The sequence below is a fragment of the Alosa alosa genome, chromosome 1 (assembly GCF_017589495.1).
Source record: "Alosa alosa isolate M-15738 ecotype Scorff River chromosome 1, AALO_Geno_1.1, whole genome shotgun sequence".
NCBI lineage: Eukaryota > Metazoa > Chordata > Actinopteri > Clupeiformes > Clupeidae > Alosa > Alosa alosa.
In genome coordinates, this window is record NC_063189.1 from 13,801,480 (window position 1) to 13,828,081 (window position 26,602).

General features: G+C 46.1%; 1 protein-coding gene across 27 annotated transcripts in view; it reads right to left on the minus strand.

Moving 5' to 3' along the window:
- dlg1b (discs large MAGUK scaffold protein 1b) overlaps nucleotides 1–26,602 on the minus strand; it is a 91,734-nt gene that overhangs the window by 35,418 nt on the left and 29,714 nt on the right. For 10 of the 27 annotated variants that reach the window (XM_048253537.1, XM_048253487.1, XM_048253494.1 and 7 more), the window contains 2 exons: nucleotides 16,499–16,663; nucleotides 12,081–12,191 (listed from right to left, as the gene is read on the minus strand). In XM_048253537.1, the coding sequence (XP_048109494.1) occupies nucleotides 12,081–12,191; nucleotides 16,499–16,663 (276 nt within the window). Of the gene's footprint in view, nucleotides 1–1,522; nucleotides 3,830–5,401; nucleotides 6,450–9,304; nucleotides 9,455–12,080; nucleotides 12,192–16,498; nucleotides 16,664–26,602 lie in introns of those variants that run through there. The other 17 variants (XM_048253602.1, XM_048253591.1, XM_048253579.1 and 14 more) reach the window with 6 other exon arrangements.

Consider the following 26,602-nt stretch of genomic DNA (forward strand, 5'->3'; position numbering starts at 1 on the left):
GTTCTCTCCAAACACTCAGAGATAAAAGATGCACACAGCTTGATACTCTACAGTGAGGTTGTTTGTATACAGCACATAAACACAGTCTCTCTCTCTCTCTCACCCACACAGCTTGATACTCTGCATAGTGAGGTTGTAGTATACAGTACATAAACACAGTCTCTCTCTCTCTCTCACCCACACAGCTTGCCCGTTTCTCCCTTCAATGCGGCTCTACTGCGTGCCCAATCAAGTGTCCCAGGGCATGTGCCCTTAGTGAACAAGCAGAAGTGTTTCAAAGCGCCTGGATCCTCCCACATATCTGACTGGGTGAACACACACACACACACACACACACACACACACACACACACACACACACACACACACACACACACACACACACACACACACACAATGAGGTCTTCACAAACACTGTCAGGTGCAGTTCATGCGTGAATCCATGAGCTTTCTTAAATAGTAAACAGGGCATTAAAGACCCAAATGCAAAGGCACCACGGCAGCCTCACCCACCCACGGTCAGCCGTGAATTCAGTGGAGTGATGGTGATCCCGATAGCCTTTTACATTGAGTGGACCAACCACAATGCTTATGTGGCGTGACTTACCCCCATAGAGAAGCCAGCCCGAAACACATACTACTAACTGCCATGGCTGTACGCCAAAGACACAGCACAAGCCGCCCGCATCCCGCCAACAACACACATGCAGCAATGCAATACAAAAGCTCACACACAGAGGCATACCCTTAAATGTAACATAAACACACAAACACACAAACACACACACACACACACACACACACACACACAGTATAGCCTACAAACAACATTGTGCATCTATTTAGGTGTGCAGTGATGTCCGATTTCAGGGTTTAATTGTTGATGCACAGCACTTTCGGGGCCAAGAGGGGAGCAACACAGCAGCAAGGCTAAAATTAGCACACGCCAATAAGATTGACCACGCCCCAGTTCTGGGAGCCCAGCTCTAAACCCTAAATTTGGGTTTAATTGGTCTGAACGAGTGGACCGCATTAACGGGCACACAATGACAGACAGACATGCTAGATGCAGACAAAATCCATTCCTGTTGATCACAACACTCATTCACACACACACACACACACAGAAAAGCGCCTGGCCTTTAGCCTTGGTCTTAAGTGTGAGTGTACTGAATGCGGAGCAGTGGAGGGTGGGTTGGGTGTGTGTGTGTGTGTGTGTGTGTGGGTGGGGGTGGGGGGGGCAATCAAGAGCCTCGGAAAGAAGAGGGAGCTGAGCACAGGAGCAGAGCAGCTCAACCACATACAGACAGAAGATGACAGAAGTCCCAGGCAAGGGATGCGGATACAGCTAAATGTTTAGAAACAGGGAGAAAGAGGAGAGAAGGAGGCAGCTAGTCAAGTTCTTTACAACCTACACCACAGCATCAAACACCTCATACGATCAAACTAACCCTACACAAAGTGCAAGCATCATTCATGACCATGCTTCAGCTAAGGAGTGCCTGTCATAGTCTGCACCAACCCTTGTTCGGAAGTCCAAAGTTCCTCCGCTTCTCCGTCCAAGACCGGGACTTGCATACTCCTGTACCTGGTCAAAGGAAAGTTTGCCCCAGGGGTAGTCCAGTCGGGAGCCCCCGGGGCCCGTGACTTTGGCGGTGCTCTTGGTGGGGCTCTTCTTGACGCTGTCGCGCAGGTTCATGAACTTGGCGCGGCTCTTGGCCATGGAGGCGGGCAGGGTGGCAGTGCTGTAGCACGCGTGCGGGGCCTGATGGTGGGGCTGGTGCTGCTGCGGCGGCGGCAGCGGCCGCTGGTGCGCCGGATGGAGGGGCTGATGGAGGTGCTGCTGCGGATGCTGATGCTGCGGATGCTGATGCTGCGGATGCTGCTGCTGCTGATGATGCTGCTGCTGATGATGCTGCTGCTGCTGCTGCTGGAAGCTCATCTGCTGCTGGAGCTGATACTGCTGATGAAGCTGGTGGAAGTTTGGAAGACGGGGCGCCGTGACGGGACCGGGACCGGGACCAGGGCACGGAGCAGGCCCAGGCTGGTACTGCAAATGCTGGGGACGCAGCATAGTGCCCCCCTTTGGTGGGCAGCCACCTTTGCCCGCGCCCCGGTCACCTCCCCTCCCTTCCATAGTCTGGCAGGCGTAGTCATGGTTGTTGTAGTAAGTGGTCATGGTTAGCTTGAGGGCCACCAGGGGCAGAGGAGATTATGGATGAAGCCCGGCGAGATGCACAGTCTCTCCTCCGGTGGATGAAATGACTAAATTCACAATTTGAAGAGACGAGACGAACAGAAGGAAGAGCAGGTGCAGTGGTAAGGCCAGTTCTTGTTCTGCTGCCTCTTCCGTGGTTTGGGTTGTTATCTCAGCAATGCTGAAGCGGAGCCGGCAGCTGGCTGATTGGTTTATCTCTGCGCGGTGGGTAGCGCTTGCGCGTGCGCTACGTGGCGACGGCAGCAGCGCTGTCAGCAGCCGTGAGAGGCGAGGGAAATCCAGCCGAGCTTCTCAGGCTTCAGTGCCCGTCCCACCACCATGCCTGCACTGCACTGCACTGCACGCTCCGAGCTCTGCGGCTGCCTAGTGTGTGCTCGCTCCCTCGCTCTCCTGCTTACTCAACCCTTTCTCTCTCTCTCTCTCTCTCTCGCTCGGTCACTCACTCTCTCATCCCTGCTTCCTATCCCTCTCTCTCTCTCACTCACTCTCTCTCTCCCAACACTCATCCGTTTGCTCCTCTCCCCCCCCTCATCTCTCTGTGTATTCATGCCAATTAGCAAGCTCCAATGGGCCAGAGCACCCCCCCCCCCCTCTCTGGCATGAATAATCGATGCTAGACTCCAGTTCAGATAGGAAGCCATATCAGCATCAGTGCGCTGACATGCTGGGGGTGGTGGGGGCTCTTGCTACAGGCCTCAAGGGAGATGGGGGGGCGTGTTCTCATATCAATGGTCAAACACAGTTTTTTCAGTGTTCTATGGAATAGTATGGTACATGCAGTACACAGCAGAAAGGATACCATGGTAACATGCTTGGAAGCCTTATCCGTGTACAATATCCCTTCCTTCCACACAATCAGAGCTCAGCAGGGGGCTCCCCAATACTTCCCGAGCCAGCATACCTTAGAGTGTCTGGAGAGTTTGCTCAGGCGAATTTTGGATAACGATGAACAGTCATTTGCATGAACTTTGCATTCCATTTTTCCATGAGCGTGTCGAGTGAGATCAATCGGGCCATTAGTGATATTGTTTCCTGCAGAGGACAGATGGCTATAGCTCCATATGGACGGTCTTTACATTGCTTGAATTATGAATGGAATAAACTGAATAATACACATGGCTAAAAATAGCACCACTTGCTCTGCCATGACAGTGTGGGGATCTAAGCCTGATTTTCTAAATGGATTGAGAGGGGACGAGCATCGTAAAGGATCACTGCCCGGGCTGCCTTCGCCTGTCGTCCCTTTGGCACCACGTTGCGCCTACAGGGTCCAGTACCCCCTGTTCATAGTCATACAACACATACACACAAGCACACACATGCGCTCATACACATACTGTAAGCTTAGCATACACATGCTCTCATACACCTATTGAGCACAGTCTATTAATGAATTTGGGATGAGGGGAGAGGTAGGCAATGAGATATTTGAGATATTTTATGACTGTGGCAGAGCGAGAGAAAAAATCCTTTCCACTAGACTAAAATGTCTATTTTTTTTTTTGAATGCTTTTATTTCAGATGCTTTTGGTAGCTATTAATTGCTATAATTGTTATTTGCAAAATCCTGCTGTGAAACAAAGCTTATTAGCAAAACACAAGCTGTAAAAAGCAAAATAGGAAAATATAAATGTGAAAAATATTCACAAGCCCGAGCAAAAAGAAAAAAATAAATAAATACACAGAGCTTAGATAAAAAGAGCAATAATACTAAATTCTGCCAGGATTTTGAGAGAATTACGCTCAGATGGGACTGCAGAGCTGTACTGTGTGGAGCCAGCGCCATCTACAGGCATCCCTGGAAGCACACACAAACAAAAAAAAACAGCTTGTAGCATGCAGGTTCAGCCGTTGAAGCTTGTTGATCACTACTGATAAGTAAGCTCTCAGAGTCCAATCATCATTCTTAAGCCAGCATTTGTATAAAAAAGCTAATGATGTCCATTATCTACCTACAATATTGTACGCTACATACCCCATGTCCTCGCACATGCCACTTATAGCAAGAGACACAAACGGTTTTCAGTTCTCATATATCCGAGCAAAGTGACCTCTGTGAATTACATATAGCTTCTACAGTTTTCAAAGTAGATGTAGCCTGTCAATGTCCATTTTGTGTAAGAACATTACCACATTAGTAGTCCAACTGTAAATCCTTTTTCATGCATCACCCTGGCATTTAACACCAGCAACAGGGGGAAATTAATGGGAAAATAAATCTGGTGATCTATAGACCTTCACTGACAACAGCCACAGTCTCTCAGGAGAACGGCATAGCAACAACAACAATCGCATTGGAAGGGGTCTTTCTGCAGTGCTGTATTGCTTCAACACAGCTCAGTCTGTTCCAATTCTGCTACCAGGGAGATTTAAAGGGCAGCTCTTTACCAAACAGTTAACAATCAGCAAAATGCTGGCTGACATCAGCATAAAAACGCTTGTTCTCTTTAAGCATCTACGTCTTTAATTTGATACAACAACCAATGGCATGGCTTTCAATACTTCTGTGAGCAGCTTAAAGAAAAAGTAAATGAAGTATACAGCCTGTTAAATGGTCCTTAGTTGATCCTTAGGTTCTGGTCCTAAGTATTTGTACATAGTGCATAGTTAGATATTCTAACATTGCAGAACTGATCTCGGTATGCTAATGTTTTCTTAATGAACACAATGCACAGCATATCTTTTTTCAATCCCTTCTGCTCCACTGAAGCCAGCCATGGCTTTCCCTGATCACAGGTCTGAGCATGTAATCAGGAACGTTACCATGGAGATGATAGCAAGGCAGGCGGAACTATTTGGAACTATAAAAAACACACAACCACAAGGAACACAAAATCTATCTGGATCAGTATCAAGATTAAAAATCAAGATACTGACAGGCACCGGAGAAAACAAACAGTTTTAAACAACATCCAAAGTTGCACAAGACTTCATTTCAAATCAAAATTGCATGGAGACTTTTGAGCTGCCTCAGAAGCCCCAACTAAAAGCAGGGATGTCATGCTCCTAGCCAGCTGCTGCACTGCACTCCCTCTCTTCTCTGGGTCACCTACACGCTGTTGCTTCCGCACCGGTCTTCCCACTCGCACTCACCTGGCCCCAAACTGAACACACCTGGACCCGGCACCTGAACTCCCACAGCAGGGAACTCCCCCTCCCATCCCAACCCACATCAGCACTCACCTGCGTGGCCCCTGCGGAAATGCAGTCGGTGAACATCCGGAGACGGGAGAGGAGGACCTGCACTCGGTGCCAGCGGGTCTGGTGCTGGTCTGGAGGCTCCTCAGAGCAGCTCCGCACGGAGGCCAACCTCGGCTTTGGTATATAGCCGTGACCTGAGTTAGTGCTGCCGCGGTTGCCCCTGGAGTACAGGGTGTTACCACTGAAGATGTAATTCATGGCCACGTTTGCACTGCCCACATGCACGGACACACACGCACACACACACACCCTTGTTGCAGTGGAAAGCTGGAAGGGATGGGCGACAAACTAGATACCAAGATGCTAACAGTCTGACGGCATTTCCTGAGTGTTTGGAAGAAGAGATCCTGGTTACTGGTTATTCCTTCTGTGAAAGGCTCTGCACTCAGCAATTACAATATTTATTGTTGTTGATTTTCTATCACACTGCTCGGTTAGTCTTTGAAAGCTGAAGCCTCATATTCATAGGCTGTAAAGATACTCACACCGACAATGACATGCATGAGCTATGCAGATGGCCAGTTCCCCTCTGTGTCATGAACCCCAGGGAACAGAAAGATTAAACTCTCTCCCACTGACACGAAGAGCCTCGGCCTCCAGAAATTACACAAATCTTTCTCCAAGAAAACAGGAAGAGAAAAAATGAGTCCCTCCTTAAATAAAAATGAGCAAAAGAGAGATTCCAGAGATAGACATCAGCACAAACCAGGAAGCAATCAAGGCATGTGTTTACAATCCCTGAGTTAGTCTTTTGTCAAGCCACCATAATGCCCATAATCTTCTGGGTTCTAGCATCTTAACAGTGGCAGAAATAAATGCCTTTTGCAAAGCCCATGTTCTGTTCGCTTTCAGGTCCAAATGCAGAATCCTTCCAAAGTATAACAATCCATCCAAGTCCAGATCAAAAAGCAAATACTTGAAAGTCCAATTCAGGTGATTTCATTCGTATGTGAAGCGCCTTCTTTCGATAATCCTACAGTGCTGCGGAATCTCTGAGATACTGCAGAATCTCCCACACACATAAAATTTCAAGACCACAAAAAAAAAAAAAAAAAAAAAATACAGTAAAAATAGATCTAAATAGTTGAGATACGCGCTGCAGGAAACAAGAGCAGAAGGCAGGTGCGCCAATGCCCATACAAGTTCTACGGAATGCCATTCCCGTCACCAGGCACTCCATGTTTTCAGAAACATGCTGGAAAACTCTCCACGGAGAGACAGGAGAAAAAGAAGAGAAAGCGAAGGAGTGGGAGAGAAAGATGGAGAGCGAGGGAGAGAGCCGGAGATGTGCCACAGGTGCCGGATGAGTTGGCAGATTTTGTTACGAGCCTCTGCCTCCTCTCCCCCGGGAGCCAACGCCATGGCAACTGCACTCCCATCAAACAGCGCCAGCAGGATTTCCCAGCCAGGCTCTGCCCTCCTCCTGACTATCAGCTCCTGTGGTAAACACTCAGCGCACTTCAGTTCCATTAGCTGCTGCACAGCTTAGTCAGTGGAATCGGGAGTTCTGCAAAAAGGAGAGTCACTTTCAGGGGGAAAAAGGAGAAAGCAAACAGCAGCTGCGCACTTTGCCAGGTCTTGCCTGCATTTGGGAAACACCGGGAAGCCATGTCAAGGGAACAGGTGTGTTCAACAGATGCAGAGCATTACATCTGTTGCTTTTGGTACAACTGTAAGTGGTTTGGGACAACACTGGAGCACGCGCCTCCCCCAGACAAACAAACAATAAAACATAACAAAGCAACAGGTCATATCATATCTATTCTGTTCCCAATGCAGTTTGGAGCAACAGCATCTGTAGCCTCTACTGAATGCTCATCACTTACTAAATATGGCAGGCTATCAATAATGCATCAGAAATTCCATGAACAGAACGTGCATATTTGATGAGCCTGCTGTAAGGAGGACGTAGCGCTGCTCTGGACCACTGGGACCACCATGCCCATCATCTTGGTAATAGACAATTAGAGACACAGGGCCACTACCTAAGCAGTGGACAATAAAACCGCAAATGCATTCTGGACTAGATTATTTTGATGGGAAATTAGCAAGCCTCAGTTTTTCCACATTACTGTCAGTGAGGTCTTAAAGCTATAACTTCCTTAATGTAACCCTATCCATTCACTGTTCAATTGCGAAACAATGGCTAACAAATTAGGACCCTCTCTTGTCGGATCAAGTCCATCTTATGCTGCTAATGTGTTGACAGATAGGGACCTAAGAAAGTCAGAGGGGATTGAGGTTTCTATGCTAGCCTGTCAACGAGAGAGCTCAACAAAGCCCAATTACCATGTTATGCTTGAGAGCCACTGAATACGGTTTACCTCATCAAATTTCATCTCTGGTCAATAACACACCGCTCTGCCAAAGGAACAGCACTGAGGCTGTTGTGCATATCAAGAGACGACTGGGCTATGGGAGTGGGCAATGTTTTCCATGAAACCAGTGCAGAATCCATATGAGCATGTTGGAATTCGCACTACAGGATCAACAGGTAAACAAAATGGATGCTGGCCTGCGATTAACAAGACTAAAGACTAAAGGAAATAAGAAAATGCTTCAGCAGACATCTTGCACTTGCGTAAATGATCTCGCCTATTCAATCACAAAGATCTACAACCAATAAAATGAATTGAGAATGGAGATCTTTTAAATTAACCTGAGTAGAAGAGCTAGTGAATAAAGCTCAAACCTAAGTTTTCACTGTAAGCTCAAAAGCAATGCAGCACATTAATTGAATATAACATTACTTCACTAAACAGGACTCCATCATGCACACTGTCATCAACATTAAGATGACAATGTTTGTGTGTAAAGCTTCCTAAACATAACAAGCAGACAAGAACATAACAAATGTTAATCTGAACTACTACTACTACTAGTGTGAAGCAGGAGAGCTAAAGCAGCAGGTTTTCTGTGTGTGGGTACGTAAATCTCTGTCAGCATGCGTACATTGTGTTTTTATGTAAGTGTGTGTGTGTGTGTGTGTGTGTGTGTTAAAAGAGATCGCCCACATGCACGCTGCTGAGCAGCATTCACACACAGACGCTGGTTGCCAGGCGGCAGGACTAAAGGCATCTGTTAGAGCTTGTTTCGCCCGCTAAAGCGGCACAGTCGCGGCGCGTTTCACATGAGACCGCCGCACCGAGAACGCAAGTGTTATGGTGTGCTCGCGCGACTGCAAGCCTGCCTGTCACCCTGGCGACACCTGACAGAACGAGCAGTCCGGTCGCTCACCGTGCGCCACAGCAATGACGCACCAGCACGCACTCCTGTTTCTGGAGAAATCTACACAGCATAAGACTTTCTCTCTCTCTCTCTCTCTCTCTCTCTCTCTCTCTCTCTCTCTGTCTGTCTGTCTGTCTCTCTCTCTCTCTCTCTCTCTCTCTCCTTCCAACTCTACACGGACAGGGGATTGATTTAATGGACGAATGATAGATTATCAATCCAAAGCACAAGCCCAGCAGGACCCACCAGACGACGAGGCAGGTACTACATCACTGACGCCAAAGATCGGTAAACAAACAGACACGCGCACCAGAAAAATCCCATCTCCGCTGTCATCAGAATGCCACACTCTCTCTCTCTCTCTCTCTCTCTCTCTCTCTCTCTCTCTCTCTCTCTCTCTCTCTCACACACACACACACACACACACACACACACACACACACCCCCACACACACACAGACACAGAACTGCACACATGCACGGCATATACAACACAAAGGACTCCACTGACTGTGACCTGAACAAATGTGGTCAGTCTGGCTTCCCTAGTCTAGTCTCCCTTCACACACTGAGACTATGTTTACCAGCCGTCTCGGTGGCTGGAGCCTTTAGCGCGTCTCACACACACGCCGTCAGGGAGGAGGAGCTGAGCCTTACCAACAAGTGCAGATGCAGCCTCTTGGTCCTCCTCAGGGTGCCCATGATGCGCCGGCCCATCTTTTTAGCGTACCACACAGAGTTCAGCATCCTGGGCCGACGCCGGTGCTGTTGCCACTGCTGCTGCCGCCGCCGCCGCCGCTGCTGGAGAGTTCACACTCTGGCGATTTCCCACCCCCCCTCCCCCTCCCCCTCCCTCTCCCCGGTCCCAGAACCCCCCCCCCCTCCTCCTCCTCCTCCCCCTCCTCCTCTTCCGCCCCTTCCTACCTCCTCCTCCAGCAGGGGCTTAATGTGCCGATCACTCCCCCCCCACCCCCCCTCTCCTGCCGCCAGCGTGCTCCTGCCCCTCTACTCCAACCTCATCTACCTACTCACCTCCTACCACCTACAGCAGCATCTCAGAGCCAGCTGTCTGAGTCTGCACTACCAGAGGAGAAATGGCCAAAAAAAATGGCCTCTGTTCATGTTCAGATAACCTGCAACGGAGGGCTAGAGAGGGCAAGCAAAGAGAGGGAGAGAGAAAGACGGAGGGAGACAGAGGAAGAAAGAACGTGGCAGGGGTTTGTCTGACGCACAGACTGCTGCAGGGAGAGCGAGAGAGAGGGAGCAGGAGAAAGAGAGCGAGGAGAGGGAGAGAGAGAGGGAGAGAGAGAGATAGCTTCACAATTTCCGCATCCCTGAAATGCGGCTTTATTCACCTCCTCCCCTACCCTCTCATGCTCACGCTCACTCTCCCCCTAACTCTTTCTCTGTCTCTCTTCTCTCTGTCTCTCTCGGCTGACGCGGTTACTGGCACGCTGTTCCAATCACAGCAGAGTCTCAGAGGGCTGTGTGTGTGTGTGTGTGTGTGTGTGTGTGTGTGTGTGTGTGTGTGTGTGACCCGATATGCGAAACGGGACGTTGTAAGGACGCTAAGCCATGAGTAAGGATGCAGGTGCCTGTCTCTGTTCCTCTCCAGGCACTGGAAATGAGTCAGCAAGCGAGGAGAGCAGGAGCCTCACACTGATGATACAGTGCTTTCTGTATGTGTGTGTGTTTGGGTAAGAAAGGAGAGAGAGTGAGACAGAGTGAGAGAGAGAAAGAGAGGAGAGAGAGAGAGAGAGAGAGAGTGTGTGTGTGTGTATTGTCCTGTGCTCTCCAATTCTCTCTCTCTCTCTCTCTCTCTCTCTGCAGTGGTACAGCCACAGCACCCCAGCCCTCCACACACCATCTGTCCTCTGTTTCTCACTTGGCCCTGTGGCCAGGCCCTTCTCCCGCTCCTACAGCTCGCGCCGCCTCGTCACTCGCACCGCGCCTGGAACTCGGTGCCCAGGCAGGGAGAAGGTGAAGAGAGAGGGAGATGGGCAGTGGAGGAGAAAGCAATAGCCCTGCGCTGACCCTCCGACTGCTGTTACGTTCCTGCTCTCTTTGACCTCTTTCCAGAATTGTCTGTCCTTCATCCTCTGTTGTCACCGTTGTTCATTAAGTGTGCATGCATGCGTGTGTGTGTGTGTGTGTGTGTGTGTGTGTGTGTGTGTGTGTGTGTGTGTGTGAGTGAGAGATGGGGGGCTGGCGTCACTGACGGAAAGCAGAGGAGATGAGAGTCAAAGAGAGGAAAAGAAAAGAGAGGTGGAAGACGACGGCCGCATCCTTACTCTCTAACATTTTCCAGGAGGAAACGATGCATTCGCTACTTTATCTTTAATATTATTATTATTATTATTATTATTATTACTACTTATTCATTTGGCTGACACTTTAAACCAAACCAATTTACCAAACCCAATCATTACAATTATAAGTCTCCCTGGTGCAAGTTAGGGTCAAGCGCCTTACACAGGGCCACCACAGGGGCAGCCAGGAATGAAACCCAAAACTTGGCTGGCTACTCCTTCAAACTCGCCTGGCTCCTAAGCCACTACATGACCACGGCCCCATACATCATCCTGTTCCATGCTATTGTTTCAGCTCCTAGGCCTGCTTCCAGGCGGCATGATCAATTAGATATTGTGTGGCTCACTAATTGCTTGTTGCCTGATGGGATAGTCTCTTGCCCATGAAACCAACATGGAGTCAATTAACTGGCAACCTATGCTCACAGTGTTGTACACATACTGTAGAATAAGAGGAATTGCAACAATCTGCTGCATGCAATCCAACAGATGAAATCTCTTGTGAAAGTCCACTGCGTGTGTGTATTTATGTGTGTGCTTACCCATGTATGTATTTAGATGACAAAATGTGTGACACCCAAATAATCTCAGATATACAAAAAGAAGACCAAATGATGCTGAAAAGCATTTGAAGTGTTCAGACTGGTTTATCAGGCCCCAGCTTTGGGCTGGCTCTGTACTGGACCTCAGAACGCTTCCTCATACGCAGCCTACGTATGGAGCCTACAATGCGCCACACACAGACACCTCCTCTACACAACACAAACACATCAGCCACTCTGTATCAGGTCCAGGCCATTGAGGTCACACACACACACACACACACACACACACACACACACACACACACACTCTTCATCATCATCATCAGGAGGAGACAGAGACAGCCAAGTCAGGTGAGGATGAATTGGCACCATTGAGGGTGAACTAATACACACACTACTACAAACATACATACCATGCACAGCGCAATCTAAGTGGGACTCGACACAAATACACAATGGCCATCCTGGCCACTGACTGCAGGTCAGTGGGAGATGCACAGGCCTTAGAAGCGCAGCCTTGTCTAGTCCAGCCGGCACTACGGAGTGCTGCGAAAGCGGAGGCGAGGGGGGATGGGTTACCTGGAGCGCCACCGGATTGGTGGGGTACGGGGCGGGGAGGGGCAGCGGTGGGCTTTCTCTCTCAGCCCCGAGGGCCGAGGGGCCGTCGAAGATGCACTCCAGGGACTCGACCTACAGGGAGGCATGGAACTCAACCAATCAGGCCACACATCAGCAGCTACGGGAAAAGTATCAACACAGCAGAGAGAGAGAGTGATAGAGAGTCGGACTGGAGGACGAGATGCAGAGCGAGAGACGGACACAGATAACTTGAGAGACAAAAAAGGACAGGGTGAGAAGTAAGGAGAGAGAGAGAGAGAGAGAGAGAGAGAGAGAGAGAAAGAGAGAGAGAGAGAGAAGGAACCATCCAAAAATAGAAACAAGCAGAAGAGATACTGTGATAGATAACAAGGGGCTGAGCAGAGGCTGCAAAGCCACAAAGGTCGAGTTGAACGGTGGAGCCTTCTAGCAGAGGCCACAGTGCGAAAGCGATCACAAACACACAAACAGTCAGGCAGACACAACGGAGACAACAGGTGAGAGAGAGAGGATGAGCTCTCAGTCCAACACCAATGAGATGTGCGAGTATGGAATCCCAGCGAGACTTCTCTACAAAGGGAGAAAGTTCTCCTCTTTAACAGAGGAACTGGTTGATCCTACAAAGACATCTAAAAGCAGCGTGTTACAACTAGCAAATCACTACGTTACACTAGAGTGCATTTGTGAGAAAATGCTAAATGTGGCGGAAGATGTGTCTTCAGTAGCTGGAATAGGGAATTGGCTGTTGTGGAGCTAAGTTGTTGTGACGCATTTGTGATCTTTGTCTTTGTATGGCCCTTTGCTTTTCTAAATTCTAAAATATAACTGAAATATTTCTTTGCTTTTTTGTCAGGATGCATTTAAGCGTACATACTGAATGAGAGTAAAAGGTGTGACATTTGTACCTGATATTTGCTCACTTGCTGTTACGGTATATCTTTCAACTCCAAATAACCTTTAACTTAAATACAGCACCTTTGGAATGAGTCTGCCACTCACTTCACTTACGCTGGTTGTTGTGTATTAAAAATATTTTGTCCGTTTCCTTCATTGTCTTTCCAGTGTCACCTGAGCCAAAAAGTTGTTGGTTATCCCAAATTTCTCTCCTCATGGCGAAAGTAGCCTGAAAGAAGACGTTTCCTATATTCAACCCATACGGAGCAGCAAGCTGGGTTTCTGTCGAACTTTCTAATGCACATTTGAACTATTTGAACAAGAAATCCTGACGGGAAACAACTGGAATATGCATTCAACGCACACATAAATTAGATTTATTAGAGGGGGGTTAATTAACTCATGATTCACATAAGGTATAACATGGTTAAATTTAACGGTAATACTTTTATTCACATTTGCTATATTTTTTTCTCCTGGATGTTTCTGTAAATGTTGCCCTGGCAACCTTATGTTTTGATCCCATAGCCGATCAGAATTATTTCCTAGATTAGGAGTATTCACACTTTTAACTCGCATAACACTGTGGATGGAAACACATGTAAATGTGTATATTCTTAAGCCGAATTTTCATAATAGAATTGGCACGTTTTCACAGAGAATATTTCAATGAACTCCTGACGTTTGTCTAGATGTCAGCCAGTAGACTGACAAGGCAGTGTAATGAGATAGCTCCCAGCAATTTGCTTACAGTACACTGAGCAGCATTTTAATCCACTTCAGGGCACCTCTTTTTAACAGACTATATCGGTTTAAAGAATCATCTGTAAACGTCTGCCATGCTGAATGCAAGAATGCAAATCTGAATGCAAGACCACTGCACAGGATCCTGATGTACGTGTTTCCATAGTGAAATTGTCCATACAACCAGATCCCTAGGAGATGCGGCACTAAAATGGATATAAAGTCCTGACGACAACAAGAACAATGAATGAGTCACTTATGCCACATAATAACAGCACCTAAGAAAGCCTCAATAAAGCCAGCGTACAGACACAGCATCCAAGTAAAGCATAACCTACAGCAGGCAATGGATACATTAGAATGAACAATAAGCAGAGGAATACAGGAATGACAGAGATACTCTCACAAAATGAACCACACATGTGTTTAGCCTTTCATTGTAGTGGGTGTAATGTAAGTGCATTAAAATGCCAGTGTAAACCAAGTGCAATGACGAATATGAGCCAGAGGATGGCAGTAGAAACCCATCACCAATGATCAACACATGCTTCCAGAGGACTGTGTGCTGCTCTGCGGATGCTCTAAGGAGACCAGGGGGAGTGACTGGGTGGAAAACAAACAAACAGCCACGTCTAACGATCAATCCATCACATTAATCTCCCTGATTCTAATCAACACTCCACCTTCCTCAGCTCCTGCTTAAACAAATGGGCAACTCAATGAAAGACTTGGGACAAAATATCAAGGACAGACTCAATACGGTAAACAGAGTCTTTGCTAATCTAACATGCACGCACACACACACACACAGACAGACACAGACACCCTTGGACACCCACCCTTACACACACACACACACACACACACACACACACACACACACACACACACACACAGCATTAAATTGAGTTTGAGTGCGCTATGAAAATGAAAAGATTTCCTTTGTCTTAGCTAAGACGGCACATTAAAGATGTCCTCTAAGCAGAATGGGTGTTTAGCTGGAGGTGGGCCACGTCCTTCGTGATGAGTAGAGCGGAGTAGAGTGGAGTGATGACAGAGAGGTGCTTGAAGAGATGGATAGATAGGAGGTGCCGCGGTGGGTGGAACGGATGGATGGAGTGAGAGAGCGAGGAAGGGCGAGAGGGGACAGGGTGGGGGTGGTCAGTCTGCTGCTGCTGCTGCTAGTGGTTATGAGGGGGCGATGGCGGGGGCCCTGGGGAGTCAACCCTGGCGCGGGCACTGGAGCGTGAGGTGGAGAGAGAATAAATCTGAAGGAGAACGACTGAGAAGGACAGAGCAGAGGAGCCGCTATGGATCATGAGCACTCCCATACAAACACACACACACACAAACAAGCATAAACAACAACACAATGTTGTGCATACACTCAGGCATGTAAGAAGCTTATCACACACACACACACACACACACACATCAACATGCAGGCACAAATGGACAGAGGTTTTCAGAGCACAAGCACCGACTTAAACAATGTAAACAAACACACATACACGCAATGGCCACTCAATGCACCAACATGACAACAGGTCACCAATCATCTGGTGACCTCTGACCCTCCGTCTCCAGCGGACTGACTCTCTGACTGAGGCTCTTGCACAGGATGTGTAAAATATGGCGATGTCTTGGTCTGATGAAATACCGGTAATACCACAGACAATGTTCTACAGGAACTGACACCATCCCAGCAGCTCAAATCGATAAGCAGCCATGGACTGTGACAACTGAAGAAAACGAATGCTTCTGTTTCCGTAAACAAGACTGATCTGATATCAACCCATCCTGTGTAAAAAGAGCCAAGCTATCACACATGTTAAGATCTCTGTGCAAGGCATAGACTTTCTGTTACCGGTAGCAGCAGCAAGCCGCAGCACTTGCTCCACCAGCTCCAGTTTACATGCAATTGACTGGACTCCTACATAAACATAACTGCAGGCATTAGACTGGAGCCCACCAGAAACCACTAACAGGCACAAGCTTCACCTGCACACAGACAAGACTTGTTCAGCGGATGGAAGCTTCCCTCATTCCCTCAGCGATCATTCTCTAAGGCTATGTGCATTTGCATGGCCTTGCGTGGCACTATACACTGGGTCCTGCACAAAACAGCTACACACACCAGTAATGGCAGTAATTTAATGCCTACAGGCAGTGGGAAGATCTTACTGTATAAATCTAAAGAGGCACTCACACACACTTACAGAATCAGTGTGTTATGTAATAAACCCTGTACAGTAGTAATAATATTAATAATGTAATACATATTTAATACAGCAAAGCACAGTAGTCACTTGGATTTGCTTTGTCTGTAAATGTCCTGCATGCACACTTAAAGGCCAGATATAAAACTGACCACTGGGCTTTCCCTCCCCTTCATTGCTTTTCCAAAACTTTCCTCCGGCTCTGGACTGACCCCCTGCAGGGGTACTTGGCAAACCCTTCTGTCAGCATGTGTGTATGGTTATGCGTTTTCCAGTATGACTTCTGTAAGTATGCTCACACATATTTTGGGTGTTGATGGCTTTGCGACTTGACACCAAAAAAGCACAGCACAGCTGGGAAGCACGGGTAGTAATGGCACACACAGGTGTGTATGTGATAAAAAGGTGTGTGTGTGTGTGTGTCTGTGTGAGAGACTCTAGCAGACAAACACTGGTGGAGCCTAACCCGAGCCAAGCGAAGCCAAGTGTCCCGTGAAGATCTGGTTCTGGCTCACTGGGCCCGGGTGCAGGGCCCCTCCTTACCTTCAAGGGGGAGATGTGGGCGTGCGCCACGTAGCCGTGAACGTTCTCGATCTGGGAGAGGTTCTTCTCGGCCACCTGGACCAGCTCGGGCCCGGGGCCGTCCTCCGTGAGCTGGGGGGAGCTCTGGTCCTGGGGAGATGTGTCCTCGTCATGGTGCCTGTACTTCTGCAGGGGTGAAGGAGAGAAGGAGAGAGAGGGAGAGACATCGGTCAGGACGCCATAGTGAGTAATATTGGGAGCTGTCTTCAGCACAGGGAAAAGAGACAATATCAGTGGGCATACACTCATACAGTCAGTTCCCTTCGACTGACACAAGGAGACAGATGATTCGCACACTGGCCAGGTGGACCACATAGAATATGCAGGTAAGGTGCATTCCTGATTTTGGACATTAAGACTTTCGACACCAAAGATGAGCACATAACACATGTAACATGCTGAATGGGCAGCACAATGTTATCATTTCATTAGTCTCAAAGCAAGTCAAAGCACACAGACACAAGACAAATCAATCAACATATCTTCTCACAACAGACCCTATTCAATTTCATATGAATCACAGTCATGATGAAAGCTATTGCTAAAAATCCTTTATGGTAATCATAGCGCCAATAACAAGAAGCATAGGACAAATGGATTCATCTTGACATCTTTCAACAGAATGGAAGGGTTTACAAAAGCTGATGCATTCTTCTGAGGGAACCCTTTATGCAAAGGAAACCTAGCCTACATTTCAGCACCATACAGCTGCATAGTTCATCAACTATTTGGTAACAAAAGCAATGGTCTTAAGCCAGTCATGCAAACTCTCATTTATTTTACACACTAGACAACACATCCTGTTACTCTGTATGTGAGAGCAAACTTAGTCATTTACTCAGCTGAGTCTCAAACAGCTGGTCAACATGAGTATGAATGTAGGGCTTGTCTGCTATATAGCCATGCTGCACTTAGAAATAAAATGTGAACTTATAAAATAGCCTATTATACTTACAAACCATCATCTTGGGAAGATTCTGCAAGTAGTAGAAGGAACAAGCTCCTATACCATTAAATCACCAAGGTGAGTGAATAGTACTGACTTAAACCTTTTCCTTGAATAGGGAGTCTCAAGTTATGACAGTGTAACTCAGGGCTAACTGTAGGCAGGCTTCACTTCCCCATGTTTTGTCTGAGAGAACCAAGCAAAACACTACATCCACACTTGAGGAAACCACTGAAGCAAGGCCAGAGCCGGCAAATATCACACCACTTGTAATTACTGACTTCCCACATGCCTGACTGTTTCTAATGGGGCACACATTTACTGCACCACAGACACACACACACACACACAGACGTACACAGAGACAGACACAGGAAGCCATAGGCACAGGAAGCCACACACACACACACACACACACACACACACACACACACACAAGTAGCCATGTTCTGTAAGGTTAGGCCTTACATACTGTATAAAGACCATCACAGTGTGACACATGTACGCAAACATTAATCACATGGGTAGGAGCCAAACAGTAACAGGGTTATAATTGTGTGTTAGATCATTTGTTGCCACGTTAAGACATCGCTGTACCAGCACTTCAGTATGCGTGCACGGTACTGGAAATAACATACACTTCATCATGACTTTCTTCTGAAATACAACTGTGATGTGAAAAAAAGGAGATGGCTTGAACAGCCTAGCTCTATCTTAAAGAATTAAGGGATACTAACTCTAGAATGATTGGGTTTATTATGTAAAAAATATTAAAAGATACAAAATTACATGTTACTCTAAAGACCTTTTTGAACTTTACTAGCTCCTGTTTGAGCTAGTGTGTGTGTGTGTGTGTGTGTGTTTTATATAAGACTGTTTACGTATGCTTGCATTAGCGAGAGCATATGTCAGTAAAAGAGTTTATGAGTGAGTGTGATAAGTGTGTGTGTGTGTGTGTGTGTGTGTGTGTGTGTGTGTGTGTGCCTTATAGACAACCTTCTTTAAAGCAACACCAAAGAGTTTTTTGTACCTTAAGATAATGTTTCCAAAATCGTTGCAGTGGTTCATCAACTTGTAACAGGGTGAACGGCACTTCTGCATTCGCTTTGCGGCCCTCTATCGGTTATAACTGCACTATGCAAGTTTGCCAGATCGGGTAGCGGGTCTGTAGTTCCATGGAATGAGACATAAGAAACTACGACTTGCATCTGATGTCGCAATACATCGTACTTTCATAAATCGTGCAACATATTCTACCTTGTCTGTGGACATCATTATTTGCAAAGCCGGTGCTGGATAAACAAATAGCGTGCGTGCAACAGAGGGAAAGTTCTTTGGTGTTGCTTTAATGATTTCATGGGTGTCACCAGCCATCCAGAGAGCCTGCACCTGCATATGATTCATTGTCCAATTTCTGTAGCGCATAAAACGCATAAAATGCCCCATCTCTAGCTTGGCTGGCATTGTTGCTGGTGTATGCACTGCATAAATCCACCCTCACAACAGGTCACAGTGAAGGTCTAAGCAAAAGCTTTTAGCAGTATAAGACTCTGTTCACTTCATCAGGGTAAATTCATCAAATTCGGTATGATCCATTAAACTGAACAGAAATCAATAAAGCTAGGTCAGACTGTTCTACTGCCACACAAAAAAGCATCTTAAATCAGGCAGCCTTGTGAAGCAGTCTCATAGTAAACAGGATGAGAGTATTTGACCCCCCTGGTTCATGTTGGCTTGGGCCTGCTAGCCAGATGGCTGGCCTATAGCTTGCAGTGAGCAAGCTTCTATATTGAGGTGCTCTCAGAAGTAACCACCAGTAAGGGGCTTCCTGGAATTAGGGGGGCTATAAAATTGCGTAACAAAGCTTATCATTATGGCACCGCTTCAGATTAGAGCTTTACTCGCTTCTATGTTATGTGTTCACAGAAGACAATTCAAACATTTTCCTTTCAGAGTCTAAGACAAACCCATGCCTGCTTGTACGCGTACCTTGTACATCTAACTACTTTTTTCTATTTATCACCATGCAATTAGACTAGCCATCGGAAGTAAAAAAAAATTAACTTCCGTTCCATTGTTTAACTTCAGACCCTCCAATGCAATGCAAAACATTGAGTAATCATGTTAAATAATAGTGATCTAAATATTGACCAAAATAATCATGATTTTTATTAGAGCAGCACTACTATGCGAGCACCTGGTCAAGGTCAAGAACATATCAGCACCCAAGCCATGTGCATAACAAAGGAATGAGAGCAACAATAGCCTACAGTGTTCAAATAAATAATAACAACACTAAAAAATAAGTACTGTCCTGACAGTAATGCTGAGCGGTTACCAAACCAATCATTTCTACTGTATGGCTGAGGAGACACTATTGGCTTCTGTGTTCTCCTGTATGTTTCACACAACAAACCAATAATCATTTGCAGGGACAGGGAGGCATAGCCTTTGAGAAGCAGTGGTGCGCTGATAATGGCACTGACAGACTGCTGTAGACATGTAAACTGGTGGTATTTACAGTAAGTGAACACACTGACACTCACTGTTCTCTGACACACAGTTCCACTGTGCACCCCAGCTGATGTGGGGCTGGATCGTTCTCAAAGTTGTTCTGAGCCAATAAGCTAATATTGATTGGATATGAAATTGTTATTCAAAATAAGTCCAAACCGAGCACGCACATAATCAGACTAATAGAATCTCCAGTAGTGAGGTGCTTCACTCCAAGTGGGAGACCTATTTGCCCATGAAATCATTTTTCAATCAAATATTTTGCTTCATATATGCTCATGCCATCTTCTGATTACATCACTTGTATCCACAGTAAAAGCCTCGTCAGGGCCAATCATCTTGCAGAGAACCTATGCGCCCCTGCTATAGAAATGGAAGCCTTGTGATTCATTTGTACAATTCCACATATGGAAGATAGAGTCCCTCTGAGACCCTATCCAGTGTGTTTCTGAAGAGCTGAGCATCCCCACTAAAAGCATCCTTGGTACTTGCCACTTGCTGAGGGATGCGCCCCTATCTGTCAAGCAGTGGTACACTCTGACGCTGAGAGGTGCATGTAAGCTTGAGTCCTGCTTGCAGTGGTGGAGGACGTGTCACGGTTTCCAAGGCAACCGGTTGATCAGCTTACTGGCAATCTCTCTCCAGGTAGCCGGGCGAGTGAACTCCATGTCTGACATTAGTCTTATTGAAGTGGTTTTCCTCTCTTTGGATTTGCATACATTTGCATGATTGATAGGCCTTCTTACAGACCAGAGCTGGGTGGAGTCGAGGGCGGGGACAGCAGACCGGTGAAAACGCTCCTCCAGGGGTGCAGGGTGGACACTCTCCTCACGTCACTGCACACATACAGCACGGCAAGACGGACATGTGGGTTGCAGTGCATAGCCTTACGCGTTTGACCTTGTGCTGATGTACTGCACTAAAATATGCATAGATCTGACAGATGACATAGACTCTTTTGACAGAGCTGTGGGTTTCTGAAGGTCAGCCAGGAGGGTTTTTAAGTTAACAGGTGAGGCCTCTGTATGGCCTCTGAATAAAGGCAATCTGGCACTCTACTAATGGCTTCCCGGGAGGAGGATTAATAGAGCATGGGTTTTTAATGTAATGATGTGATATTATGACACATGTAGAATCACTAAGGATACCATCTAAGGCTGTCCATCTAAAGACAGCACAGTTAAAGCACTTGTTTAATGAGGTCCTGGGAGCTGCTCTAGGCTTCCTGGAAAAAAAATGTCCGCTGTCATTTGGTTTCTAGTCTTCTGTCTACACACTGGTCAAGTCATCCAGAATGACAAAACAAAACAAACCATAAACCTCCATGGTTTGCTCTGTTGTGCACCAAGGCCTGAAGGGAGTCGGTGGTCAGATTATATCTCCGCATTAACGTGAAAAAGGGAGTGCTGTCTCATACAAACTGAAAATCATGCAGATAAAGCATCCAGTTAAATCTCTGCCAGCAGATAAAGATCCCATTCTAAATCCAAAATGTGCTTTTTAATTACCCCTCAAGTAAAACAGAAAATAAGTGAACAAAGGCATGGACCAGGCCTGCTCATTTCAAATTCAACTTGTAGGCCGCCACAGAAGACCATTTAATCAAAACGGATAATAAAAACATGAGCATCATGTTCCAAGGGTCAGAATTAAAGCCGAATTAAATTAATGTGACACCACCTGCCCTGGCTCCATTAAGGGCTGGAATACACACAAAAAACATCTTAGTGCTCAGTCACCGTGCTCACTCACAGACTGGACTCCTAATGGACTCGCGGCAGGAATAACAAAGCCAACTGTATGCTTGACAGCATCCCAACACAGCTGGGTTTTCATCGAAATCACTCTAAATGCCTACCCCTCAGAGGCAGTGATGACATTATTGGGCAGCACAGCATTGCGGACCTCACTTGCTCTACGTCACTTATCTTACTGTACATCTAGCTGGGCAATAGTTCCCTTAACAGACAGAGGGCAGGAGCAATGCCAGGTCAACACACTGGGCAGGCATTCTTTATGGTGTTTAGTAATCACTGTGTAATCTACGAGAAATCCCCCTTGTGATCTCCATAGGCTAAGCTGCTTTTAACACTTTATCACTCTGCAATCAGTGGGGGAATGAAGTTAGCTTTGCCAGGACGAGGGCCTCCTGTTGCAGATTGCATTGAAAGCCCTCTTCTTCTTCTTCTTCTTGACATCCTAAAGAAGTTTCCACATTTAGCCAAAGCAGCGTGACTGATGGGGCATTAGACCTCGGTCTCCTCGTGGACGGCAAAGCCAGGCATGGCCTCCGCTCCGAATAGCTGCGGCCCCCTTCGCCCTCCCGGACCCCAGTACAGCATGAATGGCTGGTTCTGTCAAGGGCTGATTAAGTTAGTGTGATTTTAGCGGCCGATGACGTGGGGACCTGCCACTGCTTGCTGATTACTACATTAAATCTCCCGAGTCAACTTAACCCCTCACATGAGCACTGGGCGGACCAGGCTGGGCTCTGTGGCCTTTAACCTACTAAACAGATGGGGTGGACATTGGAGAACACTTACCCTTTCTCTTCAACGCTTTGGGGGGGTATTCAATCAGATCTCTTTCACTACCCACCACCAGCTGTTAGCAGCTAGCATAAAAGCTTGGATTTAAAACAGAACTTTGAGGGAGGTTCACTGACCTCTGAATGGCATGTAAACAGGGCAAACATGAATAGTTGTTTTCCCAAAACCAGAAGTAAATAGCATGTTACCACGTCCCATTTCCCCGTTTGACACTCTGGTGGCAGACATGTCGCTGGCTACTGCAGGACTGAAGCAGATGCACAAAAGGGAGCCTGCATTAGTATCTTTCTCTCCATCTCTCTCTCTCTCTCTCTCTCTCTCTCCCTCTCAAATCAACTGGGATCAGAGAATTAAAGCTGGAGGCCAGCTATGCTTCCTGCACGGCTGCCAGCCATTGGTGAACACGATTCATGTTAACCCAGTTCCACACTACACTGGCACTGGGCTGCAGAAAAAAATGCTTATTAAGCAGTGCACAAAGACAGAGCAGATATTTGCACTTTTTCGTATGTTAGTAAATGTGTCTGCATGGGAGTAAACACCTAGTAAGTGTAATCATGGTAACACTTTAGTTTAGGAAACTATGTGTATGTATTAATGCTCAACAATCGTTCACATAGCATAGCCACAGTATAGCCTTAGTGGGTCGTTAACGAGAGAACCAGCCCTGCAACTTCAAGTATCTACGGTAAGTAAAGTCAGTAAGTATCTACGGTAAGTAAAGTCAAGTAAGACACATCTCGCGAGAATCGTGAAACATTACCTTGGCAGTAGATATAGCTCCTTTAATACAGACCTTATTGAGTCCTAGTACATACAAATATTAATTGTTAATTAATGGTTCTGTAAAATAACGTGCTACCGTACTCATTTACATCAGGAAGTTTTAATGTACACAGACAAATCAACCAATCCTCTCATCATCCCATCAATATAGTGGTCCAGAAAGGAAGGAACTGGAGTAGGAACGTTGAGGGCTGAGGGTTTTAGGGGTATAAGAAAATATTGAAATACTGGAGTATCGTAAAAGTCATGTCTTGTGATGCGGTTTCCATTCTCAAAACACACTCCTTTGATTTTTACTTAGTAGTTAACATATAACGACTGGCAGACAGTGGTTTCTTTTGTGTTGTGTTTAAACCTCCGACCGCTGTATACAAGCATGATAATCCATCCTCAGCCATTTGACTCCAGGGTTACAATGCCTGTGTATGGTACTGTGATTAAATGCAAATGCAGATCCTACTGATCTGACTGTATACAAAATAAACACTTCGACTCCAATTTTATAAATGTGCCAGTGTGTTCTTCATACTATGACAATTTCCTCCAAAAAATATGTTTAATATTTAAAATAATTGCAATATAGCAGCTTGCAAACAGTATTGCAATACATTGCAATATATTGAATTATGATCCCATATTGTACTGCCACATTCTTGCCAATAAAAAGCCCTATTCATTATTAATACAACAGGGTAACGTGCTTAAAGTATGGATGACTAAAGAAAGCCCTGCAGCGCTTATGGCATTGTTAAATCCATGCATCATGCAGGAAAATGAGGGGAGAGCACAGCCATCGCCAAACTCCTTGTCCTCCCCTCTTTCCACCCACTCTGCCATCCAAAAGCTGCTAAAAATAGGCCTGTGTATCTGCCAAGCGTGTCCTGGGAGAGAAGGACAATCGACTAAGATATTAGGAACAGAGCTTTTGACACCATGTCCTGGCCCCTTCTTTGCACTTCACTGCTAATCACCACTGATATTGAAAATCTTTTTTTTTTTTTTTTAAACGCAGCGTCATTTCCAATTTATGCAAATTCCTTAGCACCAGTGTATGGTGCTTTCATTCTAGTGAATCTCTAGTAGGCAAAATGCTATTGTGTAATGCCAACATTAGTCTAGTTTAAATTGAGGTTCAATTCTTAGTATCCTCTACTCTGAACTACATGACCACACAATTAGGCCAAAACCATTAAAATGGTTCCAACTGTGCATCTGTGTTGGCAGCAGTTGTGTAATAGCATTGATGAAATGACGGCAGCCTCCGACTAGGGCTTTAGTTCGGAGCGTGCGAATCTGAATGAAATGGTCTGAACGGTCACAACAGGCCAACGTGAGCGAGTCACAGGCCAGACACTTTACAGTCCACAAAGATTAAAGATGAATACTAATTGAAACACAATCCAGGGTGAGACAGATGAAGCCTAATCCCCCCCCCCCCCCTCAGGCCTAAGGATCCAGCGGTGCCGGGGTTAATACTAGATCATGCATGATCCCCCGGTCATACGGTAGCAGTCAGAGGTAATCATACACTGGATAACAGAGGCTGTCTCCAGTCCACAGACTGCCACATTCCCACCACAGCATTCCCACTGCTATCCTGACACCGCCAAGTCTTACAGCGGTTGCCAAAGAGGAGTCCGAGACTCAACTATCAGGATATGGGACTAGTGACCAAAAGTTCAAAACAGTAAAACACACTTGAAGATGGCTATTGGTTATGGAGACTGTGAAAGGAGCAGGCCTTTTATTTGCTGTCTAAAATATCCTCAAAAGCAGTCTGTGAAATGTGAAATGTTTTTAGTTAGAAAAACAATTTAGCATGTCCAATGATATGAAAACCTCATCCCAATATATAATATAATCAGAGGCCTGAGGTACAAAAGAAATGTGGCCTTACCTTACGGCATACACACATGCAGTTTGCACTGGTCATCGCTTGCCAAGACTCACAGTGTAAAAGTGACTGAAGCGTGAAACATGAGATAATGTAACCTCAGCTCCACTGGCATATATAACCCACAGCCATGACCCATTCCTATTAAGCCCAAGGGCTTTACCCCTGGGCCCGTGCTAATATAATGATTGCAATCTGAGTGAATGCAGATTAGTGAAGAGGACACTATTAACTACTGTGGCAAGACAGATACAGGACAGTGACTGATGTGATTGGACCAGAACATGTGAGCAAGGACTCAGGCTCTCTTGCAATCCATACAGTACATTACACAAGCTACAGTAACTCTAAATGATGAAGATGTTCCTAGGAAATGTACAGGAAACAGTAAAGCAAAGGTAATACCTTTGGGTCAATATTAGAAGTTATGATTGGACATGTTGTGATGATCTGAGTGGGTTTTGAAACAAACAAGAGAGAGTACATAAGCAGAGAACAGAGGAACAGACAACTAAAGCAAGGAAAGATTAATCAAATCTGGTGTAGTGTTTGTCTAGGGCTTGGAAGGAAGTAGGTGGATGTGGGAGTCTATCTGGGGATTAAATTACAACAAGCTGTGAAACTGCACACGTACACAAACACACACACACACACACACACACACACACAGAAACTGGACAATATCCCTCACTGGCCACCTCCACTACTCAACTACAGGGCTCCAGAAAAGGAAATATCCTACACCTAGAGAACGCACACGCTAACGTCACATCACCATTCACGTCAGACTCCCACCCTAGGTGAATAAGCCACAAGAGCTCTTCAGCAACTCCCCTCTCTCTCTTCAGCAGGCAAGAACACTGAAACACGTGTTTATCACACAAGAGCATCACCAACTTATTCTGAGAGGATGTCGTCTTTCTGTCCCTCTCCGAGTTCACACCTCGCTAGATTAAAATAAAAGGTAATATATATGTTAATTTAAAGGATGTGTGCAGGTGTGTCGTCACTAGTCATTTTGTCGATTGGCTGAAAGCCCTCATCACAATTCAGCTGCTTTCACTTTTGCTACTTTTAGAGGTGAGACAAGTGAAGTGTCGGCTTCACTTACCCGATTTAAAAAGTGTCAAACCAGTCATATAAACTTTTGTACTTTCCAAAGATGCATAACAGAAAAAAGCAGTAGTAACACTACAGTATAAAGACAGTAGAGACTGTACAAACTGAAATGCACACATAGTGCTGAACAAAGTCTCCAGGCAAGCCTTTTGGTTTCCAGTAAAACAACCAAACACAACAATCAACAATAAAGGACACAAATAGAAGTTATTACATATCCATGCTGATTATGTGCTTGATAAGTCCAAAACTTTAAA